This window comes from Armigeres subalbatus, chromosome 2, assembly GCF_024139115.2.
Source record: "Armigeres subalbatus isolate Guangzhou_Male chromosome 2, GZ_Asu_2, whole genome shotgun sequence".
In the NCBI taxonomy this organism is placed as follows: Eukaryota; Metazoa; Arthropoda; class Insecta; order Diptera; family Culicidae; genus Armigeres; species Armigeres subalbatus.
In genome coordinates this window covers 199,759,206-199,787,202 of record NC_085140.1, presented here as the reverse complement: position 1 = coordinate 199,787,202, position 27,997 = coordinate 199,759,206, and the positions used below count along the sequence as shown (strand labels likewise).

The 27,997-nt window shown below is 37.6% G+C and overlaps 1 protein-coding gene across 3 annotated transcripts; it reads left to right on the top strand.

Moving 5' to 3' along the window:
• On the top strand, positions 1-27,239 carry LOC134211493 (serine-rich adhesin for platelets-like). 3 transcript variants are annotated; one of them, XM_062688387.1, is made up of 7 exons: positions 1-159; positions 11,100-12,526; positions 12,600-12,991; positions 13,054-13,173; positions 13,244-13,346; positions 14,039-14,117; positions 25,785-27,239. In XM_062688387.1, exons 2-6 carry the CDS (start codon positions 11,105-11,107, stop codon positions 14,084-14,086), a joined length of 2,085 nt encoding a protein of 694 aa, XP_062544371.1. In that variant the 5' UTR covers positions 1-159; positions 11,100-11,104; the 3' UTR covers positions 14,087-14,117; positions 25,785-27,239. The 3 variants fall into 3 exon arrangements, with proteins under 3 accessions (XP_062544371.1, XP_062544369.1, XP_062544370.1); XM_062688385.1 differs by lacking the exon at positions 14,039-14,117; XM_062688386.1 differs by lacking the exon at positions 14,039-14,117 and having other exon boundaries at positions 2-159; positions 11,097-12,526.
• The last annotated feature ends 758 nt before the right edge of the window (positions 27,240-27,997 follow it).

Sequence of the window (27,997 nt, the reverse complement as noted above, 5' to 3'; positions counted from 1 at the left end):
AGCGATGTCAGAAAGCGTAGCCATTTTAGAAAATCAAAACAGAGTGAAAATTTCGGTGCATCCGAAGGCGGTGCGGAAAAAGTGATTTTTCGTGCGTGAATAAAGTGTAAAACCAATTGTAAAATGTTTTAATCGAATGGAAATCTACCGCTGGAGCAGGTGAGTGTCCTGTGAAGGTCCATTCGAGGCAAATAATGTAATTATTTTTACCATGACGATATCGTCGAAGCGCCTCGCGAAGGCGAAATTTGTTTTTCAAGCCAATCCTGAAGTCCGTCCGGTTCGGCAGGTGAAAACTGAGTCGGCGATTTGTTCCGGATAAGAGAATAGTGTTTGTCCGATTTTAACCGGTGAACAAGATTGTTAGTAACTTGAACTTGTCCCCACAAATGTCGACATGTACCTGTTGTGTTTGTGATTAAATTTATTTTTGTTTATTGTTTGCAAGCGCCAATGTAATGCAGAAAGCGTGATGCGAAAAGTGGTGTTCCTCCTAAGCAAATGTTGAGTAGAGAGCGCGAGATGAGCTGAGTCAAGTGGGTCGTGGGTGGAGACACTGGTCATGATGAAAACAAGCTCCTAGCATTTTCACTTTGTCTTCATGACGGCGAAAGCCAGGCGTGATCGTTCCCGGACTCTCCAATAATTTTGTTTCGTTTTTTTAAACTGACATGCAATAACTATTACAAAGTAATGTAACATGCTGTAAAGACGTGGCCGAGTTGAAAACATTCCATGTGAAAATGTTAGTACAGTGGAAATCAAGCACAACCTTCCTTGACATCCGCTGTCCGATTTCAAGTTCTTCAACGAATGATCTTTTGCAACGGGATTTTGTGATCGGCTTGTCTCTCCTCTCGTCATTGAATCCAAGCAATGCGTAGTCGAATCGCCAATCAGAAGGATGGATCAGAAGTTGATGGTCAGCACGATGTCATCATTAAGGATGATGGTTGTGATCATTTAGTAGGTACATTTCACCTTTGTATAACTTTGCCCAACACTTCGTTGTTTGAACTCCACTAGTTACGGAGTAACGGCGCTAATTGCAGTAATTTATGCAAACCCCAATCGATTTTGGCAACGCAAAACTTGTTTTTATTTTAATTTTTTTAATTGCTTTTCAACCGAAAAATTTTGCGGTACAAACGCTTAGATCCCAAAATCCACGTAAGAACTGTCACAATAAGTGAAGAAATGTACCATAAGAAAAAAATAACCTTTCGATTTTGGCAACATAAACGTTCCGAACATGTTGCCAAAATCGAATGGAGTTTGCACTAAGCGATAACAAAATTTTAATCATATATTTACATAATTGTTGGCGGAAAGTCACCGATACCGCTAGGTGGATTAATCAGGAGTTTTCCTGACTACTCTACTGCAAATAAGATAAAACATAAGTTTTTCGTTATTCAATTGCAGATTTGATTTTTTTTCCTATTGATTCGATTATCCCGAGTGATAAAAATCGATACTCCGGATAATCGAGTCCGACCTGTATCCTAAAGGTCCTAATAATATTATTTTTTTTGTAATAATCGCAAGAAAGGGTATAACTGTCCGTTATTTTTCGTTTAATTTCTTTGAGTTTTGAAGCAGCTATAGGTTTGAATTTTAAGTCAAATATAGTGAATCACTATAATATTGTAGATTATCACATCAGAACGATAGGAAACAATGCGACCATCATTCTGAGGTGATAATCTGCAAAGAAAATCATCTGCTTGTCACTTTTATTCATTGGCCGAATTACTCGCAGCAAGTTTCATTCGACTGAGAATCCTGTTCCATTGTTTGTTATTGAAAATTGGTCAGATTGGAATATGGGACCGGAAGTTATAGGAAGTTATAGGGTTTTTTTTAGTTTATTTTCCAAAAATGTATCTATGACACAGTTCGGAACTTTTTCCATATCTTACATCAATTAGATTTTAATTACATTTCGTCTAGAATTTAATATAAGCATTTCTGTCAAAGTTGACACCTTCGTGTGTCTTTTTCGTATTTTTACTTGGATTCGTCTATACTACTGGCAAATTGGTGGAGAGTTTGCAAATCGATTGATATATAGATCTTTAAAATCCATTGAAAGACTTTTTAATGTTGCAAATTTTACATGATTTCGTGACGGTCCCCAGTTTTGAAATTTTTATTTAACACCCTGTAACGCAGGTGTATAATTTTACACCATGTAAATAAGACATGAGTAGTAACGTCTAGAACAGACTACAAGAAATCAGTAGTAAACATTAGATTTCTCATAGTTGTTGTATGAATAAATATCTGTCCTTACTTACTAACTTACTTTTTATCTATGGGTCCTGTACAGCCTGAGTGGTGCAAAGGGCTGACTGGAAAGATCTCCATCCTGAACGAAGTCTTAACTTGTTGCCAAGATAGATTTCGCTCGACTAGGATAAACTCAAGACAAAATTTTCAAAACGACTTATCTGCTTTTGAAAACAAAGATTCAAACGACGATTTGACGAATCTGATAGCTCTCTCACGCAAACCAACACTATCAACAGTTAGCGGAAACCTTCGCCTACCTATTGGTGGTGTTGGTTTGCGTGGGAGAACTATCAGATTCGTCAAATCGTCGATTGAATCCTTGTTTACAAAAGCAGATAAGTCGTTTTGAAAATTTTGTCTTGAACTAACAAGTTTAATCGAACCGATTCATATTACTAAAACCAATTACCAGGTAGGGGTCTCCAATAGCCTTGCGAGTAAAGGCGTAGGATTGCCAATCCGGAGATTGCGAGTTCGATTCTCGGTTCATTATAGGATGTTTTCGGGTTGAAAACTTTCTCGACACCCTGGGCATACTGTATCCATTGTACTTGTCACACACAGCTTTCAATTACAGGGTTGTTACGAGTACGCGGATTTCGCGATTTTCGCGGATTTGGCGCGGATTTACATAACGATTTTGAGATTTCGCGCGGATTTGACGCGGATTTAGTTTTAGGAAAAAATTAATAAATAAAATGCTAGATCAAAGGATATTTATTAGAGAATTATTTTTATGTCTATCTAGATGGACTTTATTTTAACTAGCAAATGTTGTTGAGAACAAAACTTACGTTTGAAAGCTATTAATTTTATTTTTCTAATATGTCCAAGCCCTTATTGAATGGCATGAATTAGACTCTTAAGCAAATGTTATGAAGAGAAGGACGCCACTTGTTGCCATTTTTAATCCATACTGAAACATCGCAAAACATGTTTATTGAAGGACATGAACACCCAATTTCACCTTGTCAATTTCTTTGTAATTCCAAGTTATTTGTTAGTTTCTGACTGATTATTTCTTTTACGATGAACCACTTAGCATGATATATCTTATCATTTATCAAAAGTTTTTTCGTCAGGAATTCTTTAATAGTGTTAGAACATTTTATGTTGCTTTCATGACATTCATCCAGAACGAATAAAGGTTTAAACAACAATAGAAAACACAAAAAATTTCTTTGGTTTGATGCAGATGCTTAATTTTAATAGGTTCTTCCGCAGAAAGTCGTTCAAAAATTAGAAGATGATTCTCAAAAGTTATTTCTGAAGGCTGTTGACGATATTTTTGGATAACTCCGATGGTATTTTCACAGGATTATCAACAAAAAAACGAAGAAAAAAAATTCACAAGAACCCTATGGGGGTTTGTTTGTAAATAAATTTCCACAACCTAATGAGGATTTTTGCAGCATTTAAAATCCAAAAATTTTAAAGAAGTTTTTGGAGGAACTTCCGCGGAATTCCTTCAATTTCTGCAAGAATTTTCAAAGCGATTTTCGTAGGAATTCATGAAGAGATTTCCGCAAATGAGCTCTGAAGGTTTTCCGCAGGTTATTATTGAAGAATTTACTTGAACTTACGAAAAAATTCCCAAATGAATTTCCGAATAATTTCCCAGGGGAGCTTTCGTATGTACAATTATGGATCGACTTCTGCAGCAGATCAGAGAGCTGTTGGATTTCTGCGAACATTTCCAAGAAAATTTTCGTGCAAACTTTTCGGAGGATTATCCTGGGATGAATTTCTGCAAGAATTCATGGAGAAGTTTTCGCAGATATTCTCGGAGATTTTGGCTAAAATTCCAGTATGGTCAAAAAATTGCAAATTAATTTCCACTAAAAGTCTTGTCGGAATTTATGCTTGAACTCTTAGAGAAACTTGTTGCAAATTTGAAGGACAATAAGCACAAATAACGGACTATTTTAATTCCAAAGCTCACGTAAATTATTCTACCGAATTCTCAAAGTAATTTCTGCTGAAAATTCTGAAAACATTCCTCAGAAATTTCCGAAGGAATTTACGCTTAATTCTAGTGTTCTGGCTGGAAAATCAGTTTGAGTTTGAGCAACCATGTTAGATTTGTATTATTTGTTTCTTGATACGAATTCAAATAATTGTTTTACCGACGTTTTGTTTAAAACCGGAGCTCCTTTGTCAAATTCCTTAATCTATACGCAAGTTTGTCTTATGATCAATAATTACATCAAAGTTGCATAATTCAGAAGAAACTGCGGTTTTGGCAGATTTGTTATTGTTTACCAATTTATCTATAATCAATTATGATCAAATATGACCTGAACATTCTTTGTACATATATCAATGTATCTTGTGCCGAATTTTACAAAGTTCGATCAACAAAAAATCAACTGACAATAACGGAACAAAACATGCAAAAACCATCATCTCATTTGAAAAGCGGTGTTTATTAAAATAGCTTCGGCTGTTTAGTTCTTGTTCACTTTAATACTTCTAGTAATGAATAGGGCCATCTAGGTGCATCTAGAGTGGTTGTAATTCCCCGGGTAGAAGCTGTGATATTGATAACAAAACATGATATGAACTTGTTTGAAAAAAGAGTAAAAATAACAAGCGAAAATAACAAAAGAATGCACCGAAATATCATAAAAATATCAGGTTTTGCCATTAACATGAAATTATCAATATCTTGAGCTTTTAGTTTGTTCTTGTTAACAGCAAAACTTGATATTTTTAAGATATTTCTTATTTATTTTTATTATATTTCTTATATTTAAAATTCCTGTTGGAATGTATTATCATTGAAGAATAAGAATATTATAAAAAAAAACAAACTTGAAGAGAAGACGCGTATTTGCTTAGAATTTAGTTCTAAGTCGCGCGTATTTGGCGCGAAATGGATCTGATGTCGCGCGAAAACGGCGCGGATTTGATTTTAGTCGGCGCGGGTTTGGCGCGGAAAATATTTCACGATCTCTGTAACAACCCTGTAACTGAGGAAATGCTAATAGAATACAGGCCAAAGTTCCAGTTGGAATGTAGAGCTTGGGATTAACTTTTATTTTGCAAAATCATGAAGCTTGACTGTCCCACGTGGACGTATAGAAGTGTTAAACATGTGTTCCCACGGGTGCCAAAAAACCTACCCCAGTACACCCCGGAATATACCCGGACCCAAGTGGCCTTTCCAGAAACTAGAGTTCTGAGCAATTGTTTTGAGGGTTTGATTGTCACAATCGGTCGAGAAATTCAGAAGTTTCGTTATCAAAAAGCTACATCAAAATTAGTTTTCAATTGCTCTCATCGGCAGCAGAAGTAGTTTACAGTTTCAGGTTTACACAAATACCTAGGCAAAGGCATAACTTTGTGATCAGCTTAAATGCTGTCAAGTCTCAGAGCTTAAATGTATCTTTACTCTTCAGAGAAAGATGCACACTAGTGGTGCCACTAGAAATCGATAATGCGATCGATCTTTAGTAGCGATTATATTATACTAGTTTATTTGTGGACGCAGTAGCGCCCGTGGCAAGTGTTTTTATAAAATAGCATTAAAAAAAATCAAAATTTTCAACGTCTGTTGTCTGTGATTTTTTTCACCAATGCTGTATCTGGTTGTCTAAGGTTGTCACTGGTTTTGTTTTCTGCATCTGATAGTAAAAAATTGAAGTGCCAAATATTTTATTTTTTGTGAGAATTTCCTCGCGTACTGCGTCTGGTTGGCTAGTCACCGGACAGACAAACAGGGCTATTATATAGTATATATTCTGTACTTCACATATATTTCAAATTCCAGAATGAAAAACTCCGTACTTTGAAGAATGAAAAAGGGGTCTCCATAGGTCTCCATTAAAGTCACTAGATATAAAGTCTGGCTAAGACACTGACAGGTCACCAAACGAAATGGCATGAAGCTTCAAATGGGCTTGAACCAATGGAGAGTATTGAGATAGTCCAATGAAAAAGGTAATTTTTGCGAAAATGTGGAAAAAGTTTTTGGGTTTGTGAAAGCAACATAATAAAAGCTAATAATCGTACGAGAGCTTGAACTTTTTCAAGGGCTACCAAAATCTAATAAGATTTTTTCTGATTACAAAATCGCTCTGATGTCACTCCGCCAGACTTTATATCTAGTGACTTTAATTTCGTCCATGATTTGAAATATCCTGAATAGTAAATTCTTGGAAAATCTGATACTTGTCTATTGTTTTATAGGTAAATTAAAATAAAACAAACGATTTTTTTGACACGAAAAATTGCTTCGATCTACAGGGAAGCTCATAGATTAATGTAAAGACTACGGTTAGGTCACGGCATACAAAATTGTATACCGTGTGTTAGATATTGAATGTGTAACTAATGGGGCAGCCCTCACTTCGGTACACATGAGACTCCCCTCTTCAACACCTCAGGGTCGGCATACGCACTTGACTCTTCACGACCACTACCTGAATACCGTGTAACAACTTTATTAAGCAGACAGGAACCTTCACTTCTCCCACTTCCTTAACCGTCTACCTCCTACCTTCTCCACACTTTTGGTTACGATCGATGGTTGTCGGGCCCCCTTCACCGTTTCACCACCTTCACACGCCTTTCCTCCGTTTCTCCTCCAAGCTGGCAGTGCTCGCTTGTCCCTTCGCAGCTGAGCTGCTCCTTGACCGAGTTGCTCGCGTATAGGTTTGGCGGCGTCACGATCCTGCACACAAAATGGCGGTGCTCACGGATTCTTCGGACCTTCTCGATCAGGAGTGGTAGTTCGAATCTTACTACCGAACTTGTGACACGGTTCAGAATCTCAGGTAACACCCAAGGTAAAACCAACAAATGAAAAGGGGTCCTGCGAGCACATCGGGGAAAGTGGATAGCGTTTTAGTTTAGAAAGGGGTTAGGGTTCTGGTCCTGGATGGCTTCTTCAGCTTCAGAGCTTTCACTGTCTCACAAGGCTTCACTTCACTTCCTTCTACTTGATGTTTATTAAAACTGGATGTTTGTTCAGACGTCTGTCGTGTTTGGTTATAGCTTTGGAAATTATTCCAAGCAATGGCGTATATCCTTTCTGAACCCTCGACCAAGCAAATTTTCCCTCCAAGCCTTTCGCTCATCATGGCGCCTTCTACTCCACCCTCCAATGGCCGCCCAGTTTTCCGTGATCCTGCAACTGATGGTGAGCGGAACTATGTGTGGTGTGGCTGCATGCTTAGGGTGGTTGTGATGCTTAGCGCATATTCAAATTTGTTCTTGGTATTGTTTAACATTTATTACACGGAATGCAAAACGCGAAAATCTCACACATCTCGAAATTACGGGTCTACGAAAGGCCGAATCACGAAAGGCCAAACTGCAAAAGGCCGAATGCCCAAAAGGCCGAATGCACAAAAGGCCGTATCACAAAAGGCCGAAACCACATAAGGCCGAATCACAAAAAGCAGAGCAACAAAGTGGACCGGAGCGAGCGCGCATTATTGTTGTCGTTTTGCCAGTTCATCTTATCGTGAATCCATTGTGTACATTTGTCCGTATGGTGTATCCAATGATCGTTGCTTTGTCCGGTTGCCATTTATCGAGGTACGTTGGAGGAATGCCTCCGAGAAGAACAGTTCTGTTAGTCGTCATCAGGCAGCCGTGTCGGTGAGGCGCGTCTCCCAAAACGCCACCGTACGAACTGCGTTTCCGGCGACTGACAAAGGTTTTGGTGGAGGGGCTGGGAATCGAACCCATGACAATTCGCTTATAAGGCGAATGTGTAGCCAACTACGCCACGGGACCCCTTAAAGTCAGTTTCTCTTAATTTAGGACTTGGAGAAAATGAAATACACCGCGTTAGCAAGAGTTATAAAGCTTTAAGCTAGAAACATATATTGAAATTGAAAAAGTCGATTATGTATAGCTTTTGAAGTCGCAATAAGATCGCGAGTATTGCGCATCATTGGCACAACCCTGCGTCATGAAGCGCACCACTCGTACATTGATCCAAATCGGCGAATCGGTCCTGTGGGTTGGAGGAAGGGGTTTTCAGATGTTTCGCATCGAAGATGGAATTTGGGTAGAAGCCGTTATAACCAGTCGTTGATTTTTTCAATACCCGCAAGTTCATGGAGGTCATCAGTAAGATGTAGGAAGTCCAGATTCATCATCGTTTTGAGGAGACTGTTCTGCTTTTGTTGGATTTTCAACCGATAGCTACGAGCGCAAGTATGCCACGCTTGAAAAGCGTAAGTCAAAGTTGGTCGAAAAACTGATTTGCACAAAAGCAATTTCGAACGTACATCTAGGTAATTTTGATCGACGATTGTCCAGAGGATATAACGATTTGGTAAGCTTGTCGCATTTGTTCATACTCGTGGATATATGTTTCGAAAAGTTTAGCTTCCGATCCAGGAACGCACCGAGGTACTGAACATCATCCGACCAAGGAATTAGTTGACCATTGGCTCTGATCTCACCTTGTGGCAGGTTTAGACACACAGACTTGACAGACTGTGGGAAGGGTAATATTTCGGTATTCAACATTTGGCGATTTCTTTTTCTTTTTTTCTAATTTGGATTTTATTCTTTCGCTAGAAATCGAGATTTTAGTCCTTAAACATGGCCACTTTGTATGAAAATCAACACTGGCGTATATTTATTTCCGGGGGTGTAATGGTATTTTTTGGGCAGCGATTTTTTAAATAGAACGAACGAACTCCTAACAAATTCCTATTTTTTACGTTGAAAAACCTATTTGAAATGCAGGCCTGGTAGCGGGTCACTTTTTAGTGACTTGGTCACTTTTTTCGGGTCGGTCACTAAAAAGTCTCTTTTTTCGAGCTCAAGTCACTAAAGTCACTTTTTCTAGGAAAAAGTCACTATTTTTAACTATTTTGAAACTTTTGACCATGTGTCTCATTTGAAACTTCATCGATGGATACTTTGTTTTCAGACAAAAATATCACTTAGTAATTTTTGACCCGAACCCGAAAGCTGTTTGGAACTTCTTCGTGACTTGAGATATGCTGTGAATCTCTTTGTTCTTATTAGATTATTGAAGGGGTTTTGTGTCACAGTTTATGGTTGGGTGCAGTAATGCAAGTAAGATGGGCACAGCGGATTGAGAATCTAAATATATTCACAAAGCCAATAGCAGACTCTGCTGGTATTGAAATCTCTTCTAAACACTATTGAACTCTACACTTTATCAATTGAACTGGATACATTTCCTGTTGTTTCGGAAAACCATTAGTTAGCGTGGGCTTGCTCTTATGCTAAATAAAATATTTATTTTTAAATCGAAATGGAGGAATTTGCAACTCTGCTTGATACTGCAATGGACTTTTGGGGCGGAATATTTTTACGTACAAACTTAATTTTTTACCGGGATCTCTGCAATTTGTCAAACTTTTATCTAGATTCGCACAGCCGAATCCCAGCAAGAGCTACAGAAATAAAAATAAGCGTGTAAAGGATCCCCCATCGAAAGATTATTTTTCATAATGTTTTCATAAAAAGCTAAATAAACGGTCTCTCGACATCTGATCCATTAGGCTTTTGAAGCTCCATAATGTTTGGATATTCCATCCAGAAAAACAGTGAATCTGTTGGTTGGTAGCTCGAACTTCTTATTGAAGCTTTTTAAAGTCCCGAAAAAAATCTTTATGTTTCAAAATTATTCTTGGGTTTCAAATTTAAGCACTTTGTGTTTGGCAATAAATAGGGGAACGGTTCGACACTTCATCTCATAGCTCCTATTTCCATCCCATCAAAAACAAAGCAATGGAAAGGAATTTGGTTTGCTTATTATTTTTGTGATTTTTTTCAGCAGTGAGCACGCATGTTGACAAAAAGAAGCGACGAATTTGGTGCCGTATTTCTTTGTTTAGCGATGAGATGGATATATGTACAGTGAGATGAAGATCGGAACAGTTCCCCTATATGTCTTAAAATTCATTAAATAAATTTCTATCATAGAAAAGTGCAATTTTCATACACAAGCGAAGATTTTCCGAATAAGTTCGAATTCATATTAAACATTATTGCACATTATGACTTGCCTCAAAGCAGAGCTTTCCCAGTACCAAAAAGGATAAAATAAAACAAACTCATCAGATTTCACTTGTCATAAGACGAATTATTCCATCTAATTCCATCACTTTGTAAACTTTGATCAGTGTCTCATACTTGACTTTAGAAACTAAAGAAGTCTTTACTATTGAGGCGTTCCTATAATAGTGAATCCCATTAGAAACCAATGGGATTCACTATTATAGGAACAGAAGTTTGCTAGTACCATTACTACTTGTCCATGTACCAGTTAATGGAGGAAGCGATTTTGAAATGAAAAGAATATTTTGAAGTATCACAATATTCTTACTGTAAAGTAGACAAGAACAGCTTCTGCCAATATATTTACATCACAGGAAATATATTCATATCAATTGTTATGAATTAAACAATTTAGACCTGTCACTAATACCACTATTACCGGTGCACGAACCCTACATATTCACATCTGAGTTTCCAGAACATTATAAATTAATGTCCAAGTCGGGTGGTTGATACCCGTAACATATCTTTGATTGAACTTCATATAAAAGTCAATTTTTGTCACTGCAAATGAAATTAAAAGTCACTATTTGGTCACTTTTTCTGCAGTTGAAAGTCACTATTTGGTCCCTTTTTTTGCCAGTGTTGGTCACTAAAGTCACTTTTTTGAGTGGCATTGATCGCTACCAGCCCTGAAATTGTATACTTAATGCATTATGATGTGGGAGAAGGTCTGACGAAACCTTTGTACTTTTGAGTAACTTTCAATCCATTTTACGCACCTTATTTTGTTCTCTTTCCAGCAGGCATCATGTGGTTACGCAGCGAAACCCGGGATCGGAGGCTGCGTTCGAGCAGTTCTCGAATAACCGTCAAAAATAAAAGGCATGTCAAGTCACAGCAAAAATTCAAACGAAGTCCCACGGAGGTGGTTGGATCGCGCCGGACTACGCACTTACAGCTACCGACGGCCGTGGTCGGAAGCCGGTGCCGAAACCCGGCGGTTGGCAGTGCCACCATTGGGGCCACCACACGTACTTTAACGCGTTCCGGCAATCGGGTTAGCCCGAAGCGCACACTGAAAGCAGCTCGGCGGATCCTCGGCAAATCGACGACGTTGAGTGGACCCGAAGAGGCGATCTCGGAGGATTGCAAGGAAAACTGCTGGCAAGATAGCAATGATCTCACCCTGTTCGATTCCACCGTCAGTCTTAAGAATCAGTATGAAAGCACTAATTTATACTCGAAGAAGAGTGATGAAATCGGTTCGCCCGACGATTGTATCAATCAATTTGGAGTTATAAGCTTTGATTCGGGTAAACCGTCAACAATTACTCAATCGCAATCAATGGAACAACTCAAATCCAAATGCATCACCGAATGTGACAGTACAACTGAAATAGGCTGCGATGTAAGTTACCCATCGACCTCGGGATCCAGCGGAAAGCGTCTCAAGAGCCCGCTTGAGATTGTTCCGCCCTCAACTTTGCAGGACATTGTTGTTCCAGAGGTTGACTCTACAACAGATACGATTCCAGACACCACCAATGATTTAGCAACGGTGGCCTCAAATATTATTTCTGCATTTCCATCTTCAGCATCTTCGTTGTCTTCGACGTCGTCGTCTTCATCATCATCCTCGTCATCTTCCTCGTTGTCCTCCACTTTCCAGCCAACAGGCTACAGCAGCTGCTCATCCGTATCCGGGGCGGACGATCAACCAGCCTCCAGTAGTTACATGCGGAACGCTGCCGCTACGGATTTGATCTCTATGTTCGATGACGAACACTACAGAAACTCAGTCGAACTTTGTCAGTACACTGATGTCCTGCCGTACAGTGCGTTATTTACTCAAGCATTGTTGAGCTGCGGCGATATTTCTAGCCTCAATATCAACTGCAACCGGGTGCTTTCTGATAATATGTCAACCGGGATGAACGACTCTGGGCTCCTCTTTTCGATAAAGCCGACGGCAATCGAGAACTTGAAAGCGTTGACCAATTTCCAAAGCATGAACGCTTCCGACGATGGCGGGCCCAGCTCTAGTGGTGCTTATCTGACGGAGATCGGTGTTCGCATGAACGACTCGTCGTCTGGTGGCCAACACGTGGATGGACAAGTGGGAAACGAATCCCTGATTCACAACATCGAGTGCAACGAAACAATTCCAATGTGTGGCGATGATTGTGAAAATGGGATGCAGCTTGAATCCGACGAATGCATGGAGATCGAGGTAAGTTTTATGTCGATGGCGTTCAGGAAAAAAGTGATTATTGATTTGCCATTTTTCCTTAAAATATTTTCAGGAGCCCAACGACAATCAGCATGAGCATGTCACACTGGAAGCTTTCGATCCGTATGTGTTCATAAAGCATCTACCGCCGTTGACGTGCGAGATGCGTTCCAAGTGTCCCGCGCTGCCATTGAAGACACGCTCCAGTCCGGAGTTTAGTCTAGTGCTTGATCTCGACGAAACGCTGGTGCATTGCAGCTTGCAGGAGCTGTCGGATGCCAGTTTCAAGTTTCCGGTGCTATTCCAGGAGTGCAAATACACGGTTTTCGTGCGGACGCGGCCTTTCTTCCGCGAGTTTCTCGAGAAGGTTTCGCAGATATTCGAAGTTATCCTGTTTACTGCCTCCAAGCGGGTTTATGCGGATAAGTTGCTAAATTTGTTGGATCCCGAACGACGGCTTATTAAGTAATTTGATTAGGTTTGAGTCAAGCCTGCGGTGTTAACTGATTCATTAATCATTCTTGCAGATATCGCTTATTTCGGGAGCATTGTGTACTAGTCAATGGCAACTATATCAAAGACTTGACCATACTAGGGCGAGATCTGTCCAAGACGATCATTATTGACAATTCTCCACAGGCATTCGGGTATGTTTGGATTGACGAAAATATGTGTAGGTACCTATTTGTAACTTTTGAATTGTTTTTTTTTCTTCAGATATCAACTTGAGAATGGTATTCCGATTGAGAGCTGGTTTATGGATCAAACCGACACGGAGTTGATGAAGATTTTGCCCTTCTTGGAACGGCTGGCAGAAATGGTAAGTACAAACAAGAAACAGGTCCTTAGAACAACATATTTCCTTAGGGGGCATTCAATTATAACGTAAGGAATTTTTCTATGTTTTTTTCACTCTTCCTCTTATGTAAGATTTTTTTTTCATGCGATGGTGCTTCCATAAGAGTGTTTACGTAACTAGCGTACGGTCTCTTATCAACTTGCAAGATTCTATAATTTTTATTGCATTTGAGTCCGTGGACCGTGGCAATAAGCATTTGAGTCGCACCCAAACACCCCATCCCATAATCATTGGGTGTTTCGATCATTTAGTTATTGTTTGACTATTTTCAAAGGCTAACTTAAAAAAAGGTATTGCCTGGTGTATTGTTAGCGCGATATTTGTTTTACAATTTTGTCTATTAGTAGGGGTTTTGACCACCTATGCGCCTAATTTGGCCTACCCTGAAAAATTCATATTTTCTAAAAACTATCGATCATTTTCAACAGCGAAGAATCGTAAGGGATATATCTCCAGTTACAGCTGATAAAACTTTTGGAAATTGCTTTATTTTCGATGTTATGTGAGAAACTGGCCAAATTAGGAACATGGCCTAAACTGGTACAGTTACCCTATGTATTTATAACGAGAGATCCCTAAAATAAGAATAATAGCAAGAATTTCACTGATCATCACTGATTGACGCTCTAAACGATTCTACATATTCCTTTTAGCACTCTTGTGGAATCTGTTACGAAGTTGAACAATTCAGTGTATACTGAGGAGGAAATCATATGCTGGGAAAACGATTGGGTACGAGATGCGTCCGGTAATCTAGTTTATGGTGATCAAGTATGTAACCGGAATAGAAAATAAAAAAAATGAGAAAATGATAAAACTACGGAAGAGGAGGCACCAAGCTGTTATCTGTCATCATCATCATCTGTGTCATCTCTGGAACCCAGGATTCGAGTTACAGCGAACGCACCGGATCGCCGCATCTACAAAAATCAGTTACCATTTCCTGATATCAACATCTTTCCAGTTCTTATCCAGGATGCACATTCGGCACCAGTTGTGAATAAGCTAGCCTAACGAGCCATTTCTGCCAGCGATCAGTAGCTGTTCTGGTTCTTCGTGTGAGTTGGGAGGCGGAGTCTTCCGGACACCAATTTCATCAGCTCTGTCTTTGACTGAAAGCTTTCAGGGGCCCTCCTTAGCCGTGCGGTAAGACGCGCGGCTACAAAGCAAGACCATGCTTAGGGTGGCTGGGTTCGATACCCGGTGCCGGTCTAGGCAATTTTCGGATTGGAAATTGTCTCGACTTCCCTGGGCATAAAAGTATCATCGTGCTAGCCTCATGATATACGAATGCAAAAATGATAACCTGGCTTAGAAACCTCGCAGTTAATAACTGTGGAAGTGCTTAATGAACACTAAGCTACGAGGCGGCTCTGTCCCAGTGTGGGGATGTAATGCCAAGAAGAAGAAGAAGAAGAAGGTCTGCTGTTCTTGTTATTCTTGTTATTCTTGTTATACTCAACGGGGGTCCGAAACAGTTCAGTTTCAGGGTAGTAAACTTGTGAGAGAATAGAAGATAGAGGAGGAGAATGTGGAGCGGCTTGTTGACCGCTTCCGGCTCTAGCGACTGCTATGGAACCTATTTATTAGAGAATTGTTTGTAGAGATAGAAACGGTTGTGTTTATGTACATGATAGATGTTCAGACAGTTCGGGATCGCAACGATAGAGTTTGTTATAGCTTAGAAACTTTTCAGATGATTTATACTTATGGTAGAAGGGAAATGATTGAAATCCGTTTTCTGATGATTGTCGAAAAAGCTATGTAGATTGATATGATATAGGTACATGCAGTTTGGGATTAGCATGATCATGTTTGTTTAAGTTTGGAAACATAAAATAGAAAAGGAGGGAGCAGGAGGGGTGGGTGAACAAATACCTAACCATTTGACGTAGAAAGATTAAAATAATTAAACTGAATTAAAATTAATCAATTAAATTTTACACTGACCGAACTTGAGTTAAAAATGTGTACCAAGCGTGCCCACCGAATTAAGTATATTACGTATATTACGAGTACTGATAACCTATGCTACTAAATAAAGCTCGTGATTAAAAAATGGAGGTTGGCTCATCAAAACATAATATTCTAGATATTCTCTTAAGTATGAAAACTGAATCCTAACTATCCAGAAACTGCTTTCACCATGCTGCCGCCCAGAGCACAGCCGCCTCTGCCACTCATAGGCAAGGTCCCTTCCAATGCCTTGACAGCCTCCAGAAGTATCTACCAAAATATTTGAGAACTAGAATGAATTATTAACATGTCCCGCCATTACATAAAATGATTTGTTCAAGCAAAGGCGTCATAGATGCGGGAACGACATCACCATAAACGACACGGGACAACCATGCCCCACACGACAGTGCAACAATGCACCGAATCGGGGACCTCCTAAACTGTTCTATGCAACGCAGGGTTTTACCCTCTCTTGCGTTATTTGATGCTGAAAATAAGCTCCTAATCATTGGATGGCAAAAATAAAAATAATCAAACAAAATTAAAATATTCTTGCTAAATTTTACTATTTTGGTCGAGCATGGGTCAGCCGCCTGACACCCGCGTTTAAAAATATGTTCCATGCGTGCCCCCCACATAAAATAATAACGCGTGCTAATCACTAATGATACTAAAAGATTTAAGGTGGTTATACAACAAAGCCACAAATCGGCCATCTTGGAAACCACGTGCTTTTTCTAGTTATTTTTTAAGAGCACGAATTGAGAGAACCACAACGCCAATGGGGGTGAAACATCCGTGGATCGTTTGCTTACTCATGCTAAACAATCGACTTTAATTTCAGCATTGTACGAAAATTAAATACGCTAGATTTGAACTTTTGACAATAGGAGTAGAAAACCGTGTGGTGAATTTAAAATTCACCACATGGCTTGATTGTATAATCACCTTAAATGGAATTAGGTATTGTTCCCGCTTATCATTTTAGCACCGCCAGGGGGAACTTGGCCGATACCCACTGCACTTTTCTTTCCCTTAGCACAAACAATTAACCATCATTTGTGATATTTCAACGGAATATTATTGGGAATTCTGAAAAGGCAGACAATCAATGCAGTTAGATTGCCAGGTAATACGTGCACATCGTAGCACTGGTGATGCATCACAATCATATATATACAGGAGTATATGCACTATATGATGACATTGACCGGAAGATTAGATAAGCATTTCCCCCAAGAAGAAGGTCTGCTGTTTCACACAAAATCATCGAAGACTATTTTGGTCGATTATACCAAGAACTCCGAGATGTGCCATCTTCTAATATTGTGAACTACGATGAAACTAACTTGTGTGATGACCCGGGAAAAAAGAAAGTTATTACAAGACGTGGCTGCAAGTATGCTGAGCGAGTAATGAACAGTACAAAAGCATCTGTATCGGTGATGTTCAGCGCAGCAGGAGATGGTACCATACTGCCTCCGTATGTTCTCTATAAAGCTCTTCATTTGTTCACTTCATGGACTCAAGGTGGACCACAACATGCTAGATATAACCGATCTAAATCCGGTTGGTTCGAAAGTTCCTCCTTCGAAGACTGGTTGTCGACAACTGCAATTCCTTATTTGAAGAAACAAGAAGGAAAACGAGTTCTGATTGGAGATAATCTTGCATCACATACCGTGCTGTGCCCTTATTCCAATCAGCGACTAATTCCGTTCACGCAAAACAAAATAATAAATAATGAAGAATTTTTGTATAAAAATAACAGAAACATATTTTTATACTTTTCTTCGGTTATATATGCATGAAATGAAATGAAAAGCAGCGTCATTTGAGCGATAAATAGTAAAAATTTCAACAAAGTTTGTTGATCGTCACTACAGGCGCCATTTTGAATGTTTTCATTAACCCACTTGCTAAGAACATCTACCATAATATTTAGGCATTTTTAGGTGAAAATTTGCTCTGAATTTGAAACAAAACTGCATAACAAGATATAACAGGTAACATTGCAGTGTATTACCTAATCGTTGTCTGTATTTTGTCGATATAAAATGCTGAAAAGTGAAAAATATCTTGACCGGAATAAGGGTACATCTAAATCAACTCGTTCCTTATTCCGTTCTATGGGTCTGGAGGATGGATTCCGAAAATTCCATTCGTGAGAATATAATCTATGAGTTAGGAAAGGTACATCGTACATTAATGAAGCCATGCAGAATGATGAACTTTAGAAATTCTATCCTGCAAGCTATCAGACCGAAAGGAACTCCGTTCATAACTCTACGCAAAATGGTTATGGGAACGTTTTTCAATTCATGCCGGAGAAACGCAGTTTTTTTTTCAGTTGTTAGTAATTGGCGAATTGTCAAGTGAACAATATTAAAAAAGGGCTTCCGAAGAACAAAGACATATTCAATTTGAACGAAACAGCTATACGAACAATTCCATACAAATAGAGACATTGTTTGGGAAGATTCAGGCCAAAATTAAAGGCCTAGTATCCAGCCCAAAGTCAAAATTACGTTGAGGATAAAGTGGGAAACTCCGATAGTGAATCGTATCTGCCTTTATCTATGGTACCTAATGCTACTGGGCTGGTAAGCTAGCATTAATCTTCATGTTGAACTCGAATGGTAAGAGAAACAAACGAAAAAAACAACCAATTTAGCTAAACTAAGGAAATATCATTCATTGTATTTTAAATTTGGAAGAAAATAACATTTTAAGTTTTTTATTTGCAATAATAATGAATGAAAAGATGCATTTGTGAGAAAAATTATGTCTGATATTAACATCTCCAAGAAATTAAATGTTTTTCGAGTGATTGGAATTAGGAACACGAATGAACGGATTTAGGAACAATGCCATTTCAGATGATTGGAATTAGGACCACACAATTGCTCAAGTTTATTTAAACTATTGGAACCTAAGTCTATGAATGCATCCCAACATATTTTATTTTCAATTGTATATTGAAAATGACACTATGTAGCGAAATTGCAGCTTCAAAATACTTAACGGCTATTTAGTAGAGTTTTTAGACATAGTGCATTGTCTTAGGTGAACGGAATAAGGGCACAGCACGGTATGACGCTAAAGGTTATCGAGTTATGTTCTGATAACGATATCAGTTTGATTTTCCTTCCTGCCAATTCAACTCATTTGACTCAACCATTGGATGTGGCATTTTTCCGTCCGCCTTAAACTGCTTGGCGCAATATTCTTGAGAAATGGAAACTTTCTCAAGGTAAATACGAATCGTCTTTGCCAAAAGACAAGTTTCCAAAGCTTTTGAAACAGCTGATGGATGAAATCAAATTGCAAGGATCGAAAAATGTACGAGCTGAGTTCAAAAACCCCAAGAACCAAATCCAGCAGACTCTCGAATGCTCGATGAAAGTTTGATTTCCCTTTTGCGTGATGCTCGGTATGGACCCAAAAAAAAACATCTGTCACCAGAGAAAAACGAACAAAAATTACAGCATTACCAGGCCAAAGTGTCACCGGAACCTCGATAAGTACCTCTAACGATCCTGATACAGCAGAATTTAACGAGTCCCTTTCGTATTTGATTGTTGATAAAGATGATGCTATAACCTATAACCTATCCTTTTATAAGAATGATATACAACAAATAGCAAATTCCCATAATATTTGCTGATATGCCTCCTGTCTGCTACTTTTACTTTGTTATAATAAAGCATTCATATTATTGTTTTTATTTATAATTATTCGATTTATTTTTCCATTAAAATACCGAAAAAACTTTGTTTGCCTATAAGTGTTTCTATTAGCCCCAACATGCAACTATTAATTAAACAAAACATACATGGAGCATTGGTTTTCGAATAGCATCAACACACACAACAAAGGAAGGTAGCACCCAACTTTTAAGAAAAACTCAATTGATTTTATACATCGAAATTTTCTTTATGTAACCTTAAATATAGTATGAAGTGTTTCTATTCGCCCCATTTTGCGGTACTTCTTTAACCGCATCAAAATAAGGGAAGCTCTTAGAATAATATTTCGATTCATTATAACATAACTTGTATAAACACTACCAGAATAATGGGGGGAAATGCTTATCTAATTTTCCGGTCAATGTCATCATATAGTGCATATACTCCTGTATATATACGATTGTGATGCATCACCAGTGCTACGATGTGCACGTATTACCTGGCAATCTAACTGCATTGATTGTCTGCCTTTTCAGAGTTCCCAATAAGATTCCGTTGAAATATCACAAATGATGGTAATTGTTTGTGGTAAGGAAAAGAAAAGTGCAGTGGGTATCGGCCAAGTTCCCCCTAGAATATTTTAATTTTATTTGATTGTTTTTATTTTATTTTTATTTTTTGTCATCAAATGATTAGGAGCTTATTTTCAGCATTACATAACGCAAGAGAGGGTAAAACTCTGCGTTGCATAGAACAGTTTAGGAGGTCCCCGGTTCGGTGCATTGTTGCACTGTCGTGGAGCATGGTTGTCCCCTGTCCCCTGGCGATGTCGTTCCCGCACCTATGACGCCTTTGCTAGAACAAATCATTTTATATAATGGCTGGACATGTTAATAATTCATTCTATTTCTCAAATTTTGTGGTAGATACTTCTGGAGACTGTCAAGGCGGTGGGAGGGACATTGCCTATGAGTGGCAGTGGCAGGCTGTGCTCGGGCGGCAGTATGGTAAAAGCAGTTTCGAGACAGTTAGGATTCAGTTTTCATACTTGAGAGAATATATTATATTTTGATGAGCAATAACAATGCCAACCTCAATTTTTTAATCACGAGCTTTATTAGTAGCATAGGTTATCAGTACTCGTAATATACTTAATTCGGTGGCACGCTTGGAACACATTTTTAACTCAAGTTCGCCCAAAAGTGTAAAATTTAATTGATTTATTTTAATTCAGTTTAGTTATTTTAATTTTTTTTGCGTCAAATGGTTAGGTATTTGTGCTCCCTCCTTTTCTATTTTATGTTTCCAAACTTAAACCAACGTGATCATACTAATCCAAAACTGCACGTACCTCTATCATATCAATCTACATAGCTTCTTCGACAATCACCAGAAAACGGATTTCAATCATTTCCCTTCTACCATAAGTATAAATCATCTAAGCTATAACAAACTCTATCGTAGCTAAGATGAATACATCACTAAGTGTTCCAATCTGCCAAATTCACGATTCAGCCATCTTGGATTTTAGTATGGGAGAGCCAGCCGGTTTGTTTATGTTTTGCACCGAAAATGAATTTTTCACCCCCGCCTTCTTCTCGACCATAAATTGGGCAGACTCCAACACCTAGCTGTGTACCGTGCTGTGCCCTTATTCCAATCAGCGCCTAATTCCGTTCACGCAAGACAAAATGATAAATAATAAAAAGTTTTTGTCTAAAAACAACAGAAAAATATCCTTGTATTTTTCTATGGTTATGTATGCATGAAATGAAATGAAAACCAGCGTTTTTTAGCGAATAATAGTGAAAATTTAAACAAAATATGTTGGTCGTCACTACCAGCGCCATTTTGACTGTTTTCATTAACCCACTTGCTAAGAACGTCTGTCATAATATTTAAGCATTTTTAAGTGAAAATTTGCCCAGGATTTCGAACACAGCAGCATAACAAATCAAAACAGGTAACATTATAGCGTATTACCAAATTGTTGCCTGTATTTTCCCGATAGAAAATGCTAAAAAGTGTAAAATATCTTGACCGGAATAAGGGTACATCTAAATCTACTCGTTCCTTATTCCGTTCATTGGGTTTGGAGGATGGATTCGGAAAATTCTGTGTTTGAGAATAAAATCTATGAGCAAGAAAAGGTACATCGTACATGAAGCCATATGAATGGTGAACATATGAAATTCTATCCCGCAAGCAGGCAGACCGAAAGGAATTCCGTTAACGACAGGTTATGGGACCTTTTTCAACTCGTGCCGGGAAAATACAGTTTTTTCAGTTAATGATTTAATGATGATTTATAAAGTGAATGCTGAACAATGTTAAGAAAGGGTTTCCGGAGAATACGGACAGTTTTTAACAGCACAATCCATAATTGCGGCTTTCTTGTTTATAAGTTTTATCCGGAAATTTCTTGGCGAATTTCTATTTTAAAAACTGCCCTCTCTGAGCTGCTAATAAGGTTATGTTTTACCGAAATCCGTTAATACTTCGTAGGAGTAGGATTATCCGGTACTTTAAAGAACCGGAACTTTAAATAATATTCAATTTGAACTAAACAGAGGTACGAACAATTCCAAACAAACAGAGACATTGCTTTGGAAGGTTCAGGTCAGAATTCAAGGCCTAGTATCCAGGCTCTAGTCAAAATTACGTTGAGGATAAGGTGTAAAACTCCGATAAGGAATCGTATATGTCCTTTTCTGTGGTACCTAATGCAACTGGGCAGCTAGCATCAATGTTCATGTTGAATATATCTCGAATGGTAAGTGAAACAAACGAAAAAACGGTCAACTTGGCTATACCAAGAAAATGTCATTCATTGTATTTTAAATTTGGAAGGAAATTACATTTTAAGCTTTTTATTTGCAATATTATAATAAATGAAAAGATGGATTTGTGAGAAAAATGATGCTTGGTATTAGCATCTTCAAGAAATCAAATGTTTTTCGGGTGATTGGAATTAGGAACACGAATGAACGGAGTTAGGAACAATGCCATTTCAGATGATTGGAATTAGGGCCACAGAATTGCTCAAGTTTGTTCTCACTATTCGAACCTAAGTCTATGAATGCATCCCAACATATTTTATTTTCAATTGTATATAGCAAATGATACTATGTAGCGAAATTGCAGTTTCAAAATACTAAACGGCTGTTTTTTAGAGCTTTTAGACATAGCGCATTGTCTTAGGTGAACGGAATAAGGGCACAGCACGGTATTCATCTTGATCGTAGCTATCCCGAACTGTCTAAACATCTATCATGAACATAAACACAACCGTTTCTATCTCTATAAACAATTCTCTAATAAATAGGTTCCATAGCAGTCGCTAGAGCCGGAAGCGGTCAACAAGCCGCTCCACACTCTCCTCCTCTATCTTCTATTCTCTCACAAGTTTACTACCCTGAAACTGAACAGTTTCGGACCCCTTATGGGTGTGAAGCAGGACGGGACGCTCGAGCCTACCAGTCAGTGGATGGAAAGGTCCGTTGTGATAAAGGGTCTATCACAAGCCTCGGATAACCTGGAATAAGTTTTCCACGAGTCGAGTTCACATTGATTTCATGAGTTCTATATAATAATCGTCACGTTGAAAATTTAAGCCAGCAGTGTAAACGTATAGCCTAGTGTCATACAACGTAGATTGGCCACGGCCTGGGGATACGTTGAGTATAACAAGAATAACAAGAAAACATGGCAAAGCTATCCGTTTTCCCAAAAAACGTAAAAATATCATTTCTAGGAGGGGCTAGTTTGAACGCCCCCACCCCTCCCTAAAAATCCAAAAAATAAAAACCGTCCTGATTATAGAAATATAGGTTATAAGCTGTGTATTCATCACATTTTACTCGCCCAAATCGAAAATTGGCATTTTGGTAGTTTTGGCCAAACCTTTATATGGGGCTGTCCTATTGTGGGGTGTTGCAAATGTCACAATGAACTATTTGCAGCACCGCACTCTAGATCAATTTCCGTGCGTTTGTTTTGTTTTCCTCAACAGCTGACCCAAAATTGTATTCTAATGATTTTTTACATTTCCCCGTTAAATTCATCAACCTTTTGCATATACAAACCTTGCGGATCCCAAAACGAATCGATTAGGGAAAAAATCTTGCAAATCGGTCCGCCCATTCGCGAGTTACATCATCAGGAAGGAAATCTCAACTCATTTTTATTAAGGTACACTGGGGGAAGTGGAAAAAGGGGGTAAGTGTAAAAATCGACTCGAAAAATTGGAATTGTACATACTTTACAGTTTTTACCACATCATAGCATTATGCAATGTTATACTTTGATGCTCACACTAATACTATGTTGAAATTTGTATAACACATACACTAACTCGGTTAACGCTTGAACTGTAATTATAGGTTTCGCGAAAAATTGATATTTGCATTCATAAAATCAATTCTTATTTGCACCAATTCTCGGGAACTTTTTCAAATCGGCGTATGTAACATTTTGATCAAGCTGAGAAAATGAGCTTGGAAGTTTTCAGATTTCATTTTTATTCCTATTTAGAAACTAATCATGTTTATTGCAATTGAATACACCTCAACGATACATTATGAAAAGGTTCATCGTCACTGACTCTGAAATCTGCACTGCGTGTGAACATTTCAGTTATTTTGATAAAAATATATGTTACAACGTTCTGCCACAGATAAATCACATACGTCGTTTTGATACGTCAGCATGACCGAGGTCATGCTACTTTCGTCGAAATGTTACGCTGCTCCGTACGCTGCATTGTTGATACGTCGAAATGTTGCGTCAAGTTGAAACGTTTCACGCACATGCGACAAAAAAATTGCAACACTTACAACACGACGTAACAACATTTGCTGCAGAAAAACAACGTAAAATGTTTTTCTTAACGAAAATCAAAATATTCAAGCAACATGCATAATTTTGAAATCAGTGATGAAAAAGTACAAGCAGACGCACGTTTTAAACTATTTAGTTGTTCGAAAAAACTTTTTAAAGTACATTTTCTCCTAAGCGGTGTATGTGCAATATTTTCAACAATGATGTTACACCGTTTTGCAAAAAATTGATTTACATTTTTAAAAACACATTTTCATGTAGCTTTGAAGATATACACATTTTTAGATGAATTTGATGCCATATGCTGTTGAAAACGGGTTTGTTTACAATTTGCGACATACGCCGTTTTGAAAAAGTACCCGAGAATTGTTCTTTTTTCAAGTGAATTTATATCACAGGGGACCATTATAATACAATTAAACTAATCCCATTCAATTGGTAGTGGTTTGTACCAAGAAAGCAAATAATTCAAAGATTTTACACTTACCCCAGGTATCAAACACTGCGGGGGAAGTGGATAATGTTCTAATTACGCAATTTTTCGTCTTCCCTCCAGGGTTTATTTCGATAGCAGTGAATCTTAATATGTTCCTTCTTTGTTATTATTGTGATTCCAGTGGTGATTGGACTCATATAAATGAGAAAATGCCTGATTAATCCACCTATCGGTACTGATGCCTTTCACATGTTTTACATATGAAAAAAAATATATAAGAAAGTTAAAAATAGCACTGATAGGTAAATATATTGTATAATTCACATTAATTTTTATTCCTAACAAGTTTCACCGTTGAATGCATTTTTTTTGCGAACAAATTTGTTAAGAACAAGTGCTTAAGAATAGCTGATAATTGTGTACGTGCTTTGCGCACACACATACATACAAATACGCACATACAGACATCATCTCAATTCGTTAAACTAAGTTGATAAGTTTATAACCCTATCAGTCCCATTTTTCCTTTAAAATGTTCATCTTTGGGGCGAACATATAGACTTTACGTACACTTAGTGTTCGAATAGGCAAAACCAGCCCTCCCCTAGCTATAACGAGAATTCCTTGAGGATCTTTTCCGTTAAGGTAATGAAATTATTCCTCAAAGATACTCAGAGCAATTATCGTATTGATTTTAGTTATATGTAACTACTCATCACTATTGAAGGTCAAGGCAACATGGGTTTTCCACTTACCCCATTCCACTAGGGTAAGTGGAAAAACAACTCCTAATTATAAAATCTATTTCCATAAATTTCAAGCGACCAAAATGGTATGAATTATCGCACAGTTGGTGCAAAATTGACTGCTTTTGATAGCCCATTTTGATTGAACGCATTTAAATCATTAGAATTGGTTTTACACTAATTCAAACATGCACTATCGATTTTTCCTTTTCCACTTCCCCCAGTGTACCTTATATAGAAGAAGTTGATATCTGAACAAAAATAACAAAATTTGTTTAAAATTTGATATCTAATTATTTTATTTTAGTATTGTAATATGAATCTTTATAAACTATTTGCAACTTAAACTTGATTAGCTAAACGAAAAAACATTTCTATTTAAGATACGGTTTTGATAGCTCAAGTGTTTCATAGAATACAACTATTATTATTTTCAATTATCAAAATGATATCAAAATATGATATCGGATTTTATCCTTGCCATTCTGTATCAATATATGTTATTGATATAATTTCAAAAATTCGATTTGTTATTATTCTGATAATATTTTGATAACGTTTTCTGCTCGGATAATGTGCTCGTAAGGCTAAATCTGAGGTTGTCAAGCAAATTTGTAACATAATTGAATTCAATTACGAGCATACAATATTGCAAATGGAATTTAGTAAATAAGCTTGTAGTGTGTAACCATTAAATAACTAATAATGTATTTTATTTCTGTTATTTCAGAGAGAAGATGTTCGTCCTCATATCCGTGAAAAGTATCGCCTGTTCTCGTACTTACCACCGGACTAAGTTTGTCACAGTTTGGTCAAACAACCTCAGATACTTGGATAGCTAACCTGATTGTGCATCTCCCTAGGCAAGTCGTTTCTATTGTTTTCCCTACACCGCTACGAAGTGTAGGCAGTAAATTGAAATCTTAACATAAGAAAATCGACTAGATAAACAAAAGATTAACCTAAAACCATAAACACAAACACACATACATTTAGAAAAAAAAGATACAGCAGCAAACTGCATAAACATATAACTTAAACAAATTTCGATTAACACCCACATCCACACATAGAATACATTTTCTAGAAATTTAGGTCTAGATGTTGCAAAATCAAGAAATCACAAGTATAACAGATAACCGTACAGTACAGAAATAATTTTTAAGCGTAATAATAATTGAAAAGAACAGATCGAACAAATTAGAGTTTTTTCTGACCCAATTGTGACAGTTACTGTTTTTCACTTAGTTTACAGTGGGTTTAAAATCTTTGAGAGAAGGAAAAACACAGCATAAAAAATGGTAAGTTGACTATTAAAAGAAAGCAAGAAACAACGTTAGCGTAGAATGCAATATGATACAAGTAATAATAAAAAATAAAATATTTAACTAGAATCGTAGAGATGAAATTTGCAAAATAAGCAAAAAAGAATAACAGAAGTAAAATATGCATTGTTTTACACTGAATTCTTGAAAGATTAAGTTGTGAGCATATATCATTGTTTATATTGACTTATACAAAGTGAACATTATTGTTATAAATAATTTGATATTATTTTTATTTATTAAATAATTGTGTGTATCATTGCTGTATGATGTGATTATTTTAAGATGATCAAATTATATATCGTTGTATTGTGTACAGAAAAACATGAGCATTGAATCTTGGATCAAAACATATTTTTCAAAAATTACCTTCTTAGGTAACCATTGCTTGAATAATGGAAAAAAAGAATGTCCATTTCCTGTGACTCGGTTCGTCAAGTTCCTTCCAATTCCAAAAAAGAGCTTAACACGCTTTCTCGTTTTAACTATTGTTCCACACGCTGAGTTCCTCTTTTTGGTGGTCTGCCATTAGTAATAATCGTCGTCATTGAAAATTTACAGCATCCCACATGACAATCGTACACACAAACACCGTTAATAATAAAAAAAAATGGTGGTTTCCGTAGACGGATATTATCCACCATCGTTTCCAAGCGTACCCAGGTGTGACGGAATACTGAAGCCAACCAAACATTTCTTGGAAACAAGGACCATTGTTTTTTGAAAATTGTGGAAATCGTGTGCCTCAAAGGCAGTTTTTAAACGAATACAAGCCTCTTTTATTCCCTGATAATTGCTTGGAACAGTTTTGACAGGAATTCCAACACATGGAAATACATTATGAAAATGTCATCAACAGATATGTTACTTTGCTTTCTAGTTTTCGTAAGTAATATCACATTCTTGTTGATATCTCAGTGAGAATACGTACTATCGTATGCACTTTTACTGCGTGTTTCTCCAGGAAGGTTTGGCTTCAATAGCTTCTGGCTAGTAAGTATGCATCGGTTGAATAAAAAAATGTACTCTCCTGTGGTTCGTGTCGAGACAAATAAACATATCGATTTATTAAACTGCGCAGCTACACTCTGTCCCACATGAATATGAACACCCAATTTTAGTAGGATGATTTTTTTTTCTGTTAGACCGATCTTTAACATTTTTGCTTTTCGCGTACAAAGTTGTACCGAAAGGCTATACTTTCACTTTAAAATCAAACCTTTTGTAGAATTCTCGGAGACCCATGGCCATGATATCATATACCAATCTACTTGTCGAGCTAAACAAATGTCTGTTTGTCCGTGTGTGTGTGTCCGTCTGTTCGTGTGCAAGGAGTCTACTACCTGAAAGAAACCTGGAAAACATGGAATTATCAGGGAATTCCTGATACAACCAGGGAAATTTCCAACACAAGAAATTCAAACATATCCCAAAAACACGCCTGTATCTAAGGCATGAGAAGCAATGTCTAGAGTAGACTACAAGAAATCAGTAGAAAACACAACATTTCTCATAGTTGTAACTAGTTAATAGTATCCCACAGACCAGTTCTCGGTCAAGACGCAAAGCCTTCCGAGCATTCAGGAGGCTACGCCCTGGGCACCCGAGAAAGGTAAGT

Bases quoted from the DNA above. Each gene is read 5' to 3' on its own strand.
- LOC134211493 (XM_062688385.1), top strand. From the start codon at position 11,105: ATGTGGTTACGCAGCGAAACCCGGGATCGGAGGCTGCGTTCGAGCAGT. The intron at 12,992-13,053 runs GTAATTTGATTA...TCATTCTTGCAG, and splicing joins CCCGAACGACGGCTTATTAA to ATATCGCTTATTTCGGGAGC. The intron at 13,174-13,243 runs GTATGTTTGGAT...TTTTTTCTTCAG, and splicing joins AATTCTCCACAGGCATTCGG to ATATCAACTTGAGAATGGTA.